Below are 8,367 nucleotides of genomic sequence, written 5' to 3'. Positions count from 1 at the left end.
AAAAAAGTGCAGCCCCCCCAATAAATTGTGCCTGCCCCCTCACTTTGTGCGCTCTGGCGCCGACCCTGGTCACAGGGTAGACAGGGTCTCCAAACATATCAAGTTTTTTCTAACTTCTAACAAAACTGGATGACTTCTTATCTGGGAATGAATACTAGAGGAACATACAGAGCTGGGTTTTCATCAAATGTCAGCTTTAGCATCAGTGGGTTGGATACTGATTAGAGAGATTCACTTACACTGATCCTGGTCTCTGATAGCCGTTGGTAGAGCTGTTGTTGTCCAGCTTTCGGCGCAGGATAGTTTTAGGTGGCAGATCATGGCAGGCTGTGGATCTGATGCCGTCTTTATGCACCACACATGCTAGATTCTGTAAAGACCCCACAGAGCTCTTACGACCTCCAGAGAGTCCAAAACACAAAAGAACAAAATAATTAAATTGGTTTCTTTTTGTGTAGATTTGTGTAGAGGTTTTAAACCAACATTAAAATATACAATAAAATAATAGAAAAAAATTAAGTAAATTTGAATACAGTTTTGTAATGGAAAAAATAGGACATACACTACTGGTCAAAATTTGGAATATATATGTGATCATGGACCACAAAACCAGTCATAAGGGTTTGTTAGGATAGGACAATTTTTGGCCGAGATACAACTATTTGAAAATCTGTAATCTGAGGGTGCAAAAAAAAAGTTTTTTTTTGAGAAAATCACCTTTAAAGTTGTCCAAATTAAGGCCTTAGCAACGCATATTACTAATACAAAAAATAGCTCAGCAAGGCTGCATTTATTTGACCATAAAATACATTATAAAAATAATACTGCAAAATGTTTTTACTTTTAAACATAAAAGTACAAAAAACTACTTAAACTTAAAACTTTTAACCAATAATGCATGTTATTGGCCCCTACCTTCTGTGATGTGTAAAGATGGGGCACTCGAGCGGTTAAGCTGTGCTGATTTCATTCCTATTTCAGAGTGAGGAGCCTTTGTGGGTGCTGGTGAAGATCTGGCAGCTGCTGAGCCGGAGTTCTTCCTACAGGTGTCATCCCAATCCACATGGCCCGTGTCCTCTCTGGAGCTGGAGTCTGGGCTGCTGGTGCAGGTGGGGCCCTGGGGCTCGCTGGAGGACAGGGAGGAAGGGGTCCACCGCAGGCCGGGGAAAGGGGGCTTGTCTTTGGGCTTTGGAGAGGAGCAGGTTTTGGAGGAGCTGTTCTGCTCTGAGGAGTGGGAGGAGAGGGAGTCCATGCTGCCGATTGGAGTGCTGCCTGAACTGCTGCTGAACGTGTCACCTGCAGGGACAGTACGGACATGTGCTGTGAAGACACATAACACCTTCAATTCATTACATTTTTTACATTATTTAAAATTTACTGGTTTCTAACATAAATCTAAAACCCAGAGGATGTACTCTCAGCAGTGAATGTGAAATATGAGGATGACTGGTCGTGTGAGACTCACTTTCCGCGTCTGCCAGGCACATTGAAGGTGTGTAGAGGCTCTTGGGTTTGCGTGGTCCAGATGAGAGGCAGATGGCTCTGCTCCTGCGAGACCCCGGACGAGACTGAGGCTGCGGCAGGGGAACATTAGGGTCCGGCGCCTGATGAAATATCTGTGAAGACAAAAATAAAATAATAATACTAATAATACATTTATACAGCATGGATGCATTAAGTTGATTAAAAGTGACAGTAAAGTCTTTTACATTGTTACAAAAGTTTTCTATTTCCAATAAGTGCTGCTCTTTTGAACTTTCCATTCATCAAAGAATCCTGGAAGAAAAAAATGTATCACAGTTTTCACAAAAATAACCATTTTCAACGATGATAATACTAAGAAATGTTACTTGAGCAGCAAATCATCATATTAGAATGATTTTTGAAGATCATGTGACACTGAAGACTGGCGTAATGACGCTGAAAATTCAGCTTTACCTTCACAGGAATAAATTACATTTTAAAATATATTAGAAAACAATTATTTTTAAATTGTAATAATATTTCACAATATGACCTTTTTTTCTGTGTTTTTGATCAAATAAATACAGCCTTGGTGAGCACAAGAGACTTCTTTCAGAAACATAAAAAAAAATCTTACCAACCCCAAAACTTCTGAACGGTAGTCAATATAGACATATATAGATACAGTATGAATGTATCATTTCTTACAGGAGTATGTTGTGCATTATCTTTGCTTTCACTTGCCTTCTCAAAATTTTCAATGAGAATTTCTACCACGATGTTTTGGAATTTGATGTTCATCATGGCGGCAACGGTTTCCTCCTGTGAGCGCATAAGCGTAGGGCCAAAGATCACTCCCAGATTGGACACGGTCATCATGTTACTCTCACTGTGAGTGGACACACTGGAGGGACACATGTCAGTCAAATTCTCGAACCAATATCACACTTCAAATAATACTTAATTACCCCACAAAACTACCTGATACCAAGGTAAACTTACATGCAAGGACCAGACCAGACTATGGTGCTTAATGCAATCTACTGCTATTTAGTGGGCAATGCTTTTTACCATTAAAATTTTAGGTGGTGAAGAACATTGATCAAGTAACGCCTCGATCATGGTTAAGCTAGTTCAAGTCTTGTGAAGATGCCAGCACCCAAAACACAACACATGCTGGTGACCAACCATCTTACTGTATGTACAACATTTCACTCTAAATAAATCTACAACATATTACTTGAGACTAAGAAGAAAGTGAGCTAAGGGAGAGAAGAGTTTTAATTTTTGAGTAAAGTTTTCCTTTCAACAGTAAAAAATGAATATAAATCTACATGTTCAATCATACTTGAGTAGATGTTCGATTAATATCTCCAGCATCTCTTTGTTTTTGTCAGGTAGTTTATGCACCAGTGTGTGAACTGCACACACTCTGTAGTTCTGATCATCAGATTCTGAAAGAAAACAGACCAAATATATCAACACACCATCAACACAAACTCAACACAAACAGGGGCCCCTGGCAGGAGTGTACGCACAGAGACACTTTTTTTAAAATGAATGAAGGCGTCTCTGGATACATTAATAATGCTTTCAACCCTGAAAATGAAAAAAAAAAACAAAACAAAAAAAAACACGAAAAAACTAAACAAAAAAAACAAATCTAATCTAAATAAAATAATAACTGAAAAACAACGCGGGGGTTGAACACAAACAGTTTCGGTGCGAATGGCCGCTTATTCACATGACATCACATCAGCAGTAGCTTTTTTTAAGTTAACTTTCAAAATGTTTTTCCAGATGTAATTCCCAGATATGGGTGTCATGTTATAAAATATTTTTAGTTCAAGTTTTACTGAACTGAATAGTTTCAGTTCAAGCGAAGCAGGAGTGCATTCTACTGTAATTAGCATGAAATAAACATGAATGAACATCCGAGGGCATGTTGAAAGATACACTACAACTTACTTAATGTATAGTGTCTCATGTAATCACTTTATGAGTGTTTCAGCCGCGGAAATACAGCAGCTTGAAAACATTGTCGCATAACCTCAGAAAATCCATTCAGTGTCCATAAACTAGTGAGAAAAATGTACACTAGAGAGGATAATTTTGCAAAAAATTACATTTATTATATTTCTACTCACATAATTACTCTTGAAGTTAATATAACAATATTATAAAATGGTCTAATATGAACTTGTATACTAATCAATTGATACTTTTAACCTTAACAATAGGGTTCCCTGTATTGTTTAGTTTAGAGAAATTGAGAAAAAATAACATGTACTTAATCGCAAGCTTGTTAATTATTCCTAAATAGTTCTCACTACAGGATGAACTCAAAAGTAAGTTGAAGTTTTAGGTTTCCTGAACAACAATTCACTGTATAAGTTAATGTTAGATCTTTTGCTCCAACCGCTGGTTAATCAGATGATAGAAATAAGAGAAACAAGTTCCAATTGACTAACATTTGAAGTTACGGTAGGAATGTATAGCTAATGTGTGGTAATGTGAAGTAATCAGCAATCGTAGGATTTATTCATGCTTTTTTATGCCAGGCTGGAGTTATACACTGATTTTCATTTTTCTGGCCACCCCATATATAAACCTTTAGCTCCGCCACTGTCTACACTACACTGTGAAATAAATCTCTTACTTGGATCATACGTACATCTGCACTTTGTTGTCAGTGAGCGTGTGCACTGAACAAAACTTCGGAGTTTCAGCGACGTCTAATCAGAATGCCTCTGATTGGCCATTGCATTCATAACCTTAACAGAATTGTGTGAGATTTGTCATAATGTGCAACACTGTAAAAACGCATAAAAATAAATATGGTGCGACATATATATATATATATATATATATTTAATGCCTTAATCTACACTTTTTATTTTATTTTCACTTTATTCCCAACAGCCGTAATAGTCCAGGTGATACGTGCAAAATTTGAGGTGATATGTTCACTTTTTCATAAAAGCATGAAACTTGGTACACTTGTACAGTTTGGGGCCCTGAACATTTTCAGAAATGGAGCCATCGCAAAAACACCTCGTGGTTGCCATGGCAGCCATTTTACTTTCCGCCATTACCAAACTATGTATTTTGTGTCATATCTTCTGCATCAAACATGATAACACAGAAAAGGTGATGTCTACCCATATATTTTAATGGTCAAGGATTACAATGATACCATATGCAACAACATAAACTGTTCAGGTGAATAGTTAATGGTGAAATCAGTGACGTGAGGAAGGAAATCACAGTATCTGAGTAGTACAGTATCACAGCACCTATAATAGTCCATATGGCTATTTATTTTCTTTTTCTTTGATAATTGACTAAATTTTTGTTCAGTAATACAATATTGTTTTCAGAGATATATAAAAAAAAATCCTCTCAGGTAAGTATATCTTTACTTGTCTCTCAAGCAGAGTCAGGTAGGTGGTAGCGTGTAAGTGTTTGCTTAATACCTTGTTTCTGTTTCTGTTGTTTAGATTTTTATTTGCTGTTAAGAAGGCTATTTCATTTACTATTTCTATTTTACTTCTTTTGTTATAATTTGTATTTTGATTGCACATATTTGTAATTAGCATTTTGGTGTGCTAACTGTTAAGGCATCCACAGCTGTATTCACTCAAGAGTTGATAAGCTGTGCATTTATTTGTAATCTGTGCACAGACGTGGAAGACCTGTGACTCTACCTGTGTGACTCCACTGGGCAAGGACACAGACAAGGCACTTAAGTATCTTTATTTTTCTTTCCGCACACACTCTACTTACACCTTCTCTTTCCCACATCTATCATGTTTCCAATACATTCCTGTGTTTTCTTAACAATGCTCTAACATCAAACACAGACAGCAATGCAATCTTGCTAACCTTCGTCCTATCTACACCTCTTCTACTGCACCCGTCTCTTTTTCCTGTGGGTCTCTGGAATTGTCAGTCAGCTGTCAACAATGAAGTGAAGTGAAGTGATGTGATGTGACATGTGGCCTTGATTAGTGCTCTGCATTTATCCCATCCTAAGTGCACACACACAGCAGTGAACACACACACACCGTGAACACACACCCGGAGCAGTGGGCAGTCATTTATGCTGCAGCGCCCGGGGAGCAGTCGGGGGTTCGGTGCCTTGTTCAAGGGCACCTTATGCACCTAGTGACACCTAATGACTTAATACAGCCATTGCTTCTCAGTCTACTCTTAGTATCTCGGGCTTTAATGGGACCTGGATTCGTCCAGAAGGCGCAGCAACCCCTGCTGATCTACTACTGCTTCTTCGTGAACATCAGACCAAACTCAGTTCAGCAGAGACAGAATGGCACAAATCAAAAGATCCATCTGACCTGAGTATATATCAGTCTTTGTTATCATCTTTCTCTGTTAAAGTCCATGCTGCCAAATCTTTGTATTTCTACAACAAGATCAACAACGCTTCAGACACATGTAATCTCTTCAAAACATTCAATTCCCTCCTCTGTCCCCCTCCACCACCTCTTAAACAGCTCAGGATTATGCTGCATTCTTCACAGACAAAACTAAAACCATCAGCAGACAGTTCTTAGCTCCACACACACAGCCTGTCAAACCAACCACATCCACTGCTAAAACTACCCTCTCCTCCTTCTGTCCCCTCACTGAGGCAGAAGTATCTAAATTTCTCTTTGCCAGCCATCCTAAAAAAACCCTCTTACAGCCAGCTCTCTAGATCCAATCCCCTCACACCTTCTCCAAGCTATCTCTTCTACACTCCTACCAGCACTCACACATATCATCAACACATCTCTTTTCACAGGCATTTTTTCCCACCGCATTCAAGCAGGCTCGGGTAACCCTACTGCTAAAAAAACTACATTAAACACTTCACCTGTAGATAGCTACAGACCTGTCTCTCTTCTTCCATTCATATCAAGAACACTTGAATGAGTTGTTTTCAACCAGGCATCATTATTTCTTTCACACCATAACCAGCTGGACATTAACCAATCAGGTTTCAGAAGCAGCCTTCAGAAGTAGCCATTCAACTAAGACTGCATTACTGTCGGTCACTGAAGCCCTGCGGATTGCGAAAGCTGATTCCAGATCATGTGTTCTCATTCTGCTGAATCTATCTGCTGCTTTTGACGCTGTAAATCATCAGATTTTCCTGTACACCCTCTCTTCACTGGGCATCACAAGATCTGCATTTCATTGGTTTGAATCCTACCTCATAGGTAGGTCTTTCAGGGTGGCCTGGGGAGGGGAGGTATCCAAAGCAAATCAACTGGTCACTGGGGTTCCTCAGGGATCAGTTCTTGGACCCCTCCTCTTCTCCATATACATCACTGGATCCCATCAAACAAGTACATGATTTCTTCTATCATTGCTATGCTGATGACACACAGCTCTATCTTTCATTTCAACCAGACGATCCAACGGTAGCTGTACGGATCTCAGGCTGCCTGGCGGACATCTCGGCATGGATGAAGGAAAATCACCTTCAGCTCAACCTGGCAAAGACTGAGCTTCTAGTCTTCCCTGCCACTCTGACTCTACGGCATGATTTCACCATCCAGCTAGGTTAATCAACAATTACCCATTCAAGTTCAGTCAGAAATCTTGGTGTAATCTTTGATGATCAGCTGACCTTCAAGGACCACATTGCAAAGACAGCTTGACCATGTAGATTTGCATTGCACAACATCAGAATGATCAAGCCCTTCCTAAAAGAGCATGCTGAACAACTTCTTGTTCAGGCCCTTGTCATTTCTAGTCTGGACTACTGCGATGCTCTTTTGGCTGGACTTCCATCATGTACAATGCAGCAGCAGGTCTGATTTTCAACGAGCCCAAAACGGCCCACATCACACCTGAATTGCATGCTGTATTCCTCAATTGTAAGTCACTTTGGATAAAAGAGTCTGCTAAATGAATAAATGTAGAGTCAGGCAGAGTGTTGACTGTTACCAAGGTGACAGTAGAGTGACAGTTCATCAAGAAGGAAGGCTGCACTGAGTACTATCAAAGACTATAGAATACGCAAGATGTGTCACTCATATAGTTTTGAATGGGGGAAAAATGCAACGCTCAATATGGCTGCTCTATTGAAGAAAGCCCCGCCTTCTGAGTAAAAGAGCCAATCGCTATTCGGTAAAGTCATTGCGTCACTGCAGCTGCCATTAGAAGTCCCATTGATATAGAAATAGTCAGTGTTCTGGACACGCGCACTTAGGACTTTGCAGGTGCATTGGCTGGTCTAGCCTGAAAAATAAGCTTTTTTTTTAACGCTAATTTGGAAGTATCCATTGAAATAAATGCTTCCCCCTTGTGGACACTAACATAATAGTGGGGCAACTCTGGCCCCAGAGGGTGATTGTAAATTAAGTTTACAGGAAATATGCTTAAAATTTCATTCTGCATCGTGTCAGATACTGTGATTTCATTGTAATTCTTATCACAACGTCACTGAATTCTTTCAAATATGAAATTTAATCGTAAGCTTAGTGAACAGTTTTGGAGAATTTGATGTTTCCCCATTCAAAGCGATAGGAGCTGCACTTGCATGCCCGAGAGGCGTTTCAAAGATGGCCGCCAAGTGAAATGACTTGTCTTAAAGGGACTTTGGAACTATCAACTGAAACAAATGCTTCTCCCTTGTGGACACTAACATAATAGGCAACTCTGGCCCCAGAGGGTGATTGTAAATTAAGTTTACAGGAAATATGCTTAAAATTTCATTCTGCATCGTGTCAGATACTGTGATTTCATTGTAATTCTTATCACAACGTCACTGAATTCACCATTAAATATTAATCTCAACAGTTTATGTTGTTGTATCTTAGGGTGACCATACGTGCCATTTTCCCAGGACGCGTCCTGGCCAGGATTTCTATATTGCCTAAAATATCTAGGTTT

The 8,367-nt window shown here is 39.5% G+C and overlaps 1 protein-coding gene and 1 long non-coding RNA gene across 4 annotated transcripts in view; both read right to left on the bottom strand.

The window, feature by feature from the left end:
• arhgap42b (Rho GTPase activating protein 42b) overlaps window positions 1-8,367 on the bottom strand; it is a 111,715-nt gene that overhangs the window by 7,557 nt on the left and 95,791 nt on the right. For 2 of the 3 annotated variants that reach the window (XM_016490764.1, XM_016490779.1), the window contains 5 exons: window positions 2,813-2,918; window positions 2,209-2,368; window positions 1,466-1,616; window positions 916-1,296; window positions 240-399 (listed from right to left, as the gene is read on the bottom strand). In XM_016490764.1, the coding sequence (XP_016346250.1) occupies window positions 240-399; window positions 916-1,296; window positions 1,466-1,616; window positions 2,209-2,368; window positions 2,813-2,918 (958 nt within the window). Of the gene's footprint in view, window positions 1-239; window positions 400-915; window positions 1,321-1,465; window positions 1,617-2,208; window positions 2,369-2,812; window positions 2,919-8,367 lie in introns of all 3 variants that reach the window. The other variant, XM_016490771.1, reaches the window with a different exon arrangement.
• LOC107691943 (uncharacterized) lies at window positions 3,219-5,967 on the bottom strand. The gene is made up of 3 exons (XR_001634599.1): window positions 5,892-5,967; window positions 3,429-3,431; window positions 3,219-3,229 (listed from the first exon to the last, which is right to left on the bottom strand). It is a non-coding gene; the product is annotated as an uncharacterized LOC107691943 (long non-coding RNA).

The sequence above is a fragment of the Sinocyclocheilus anshuiensis genome, unplaced genomic scaffold (assembly GCF_001515605.1).
Source record: "Sinocyclocheilus anshuiensis isolate Anshui unplaced genomic scaffold, SAMN03320099.WGS_v1.1 scaffold569, whole genome shotgun sequence".
NCBI classification, from domain to species: Eukaryota; Metazoa; Chordata; class Actinopteri; order Cypriniformes; family Cyprinidae; genus Sinocyclocheilus; species Sinocyclocheilus anshuiensis.
Note: the sequence above shows the minus strand (reverse complement) of the source record. Positions and strands in the feature narration are given on the sequence as shown.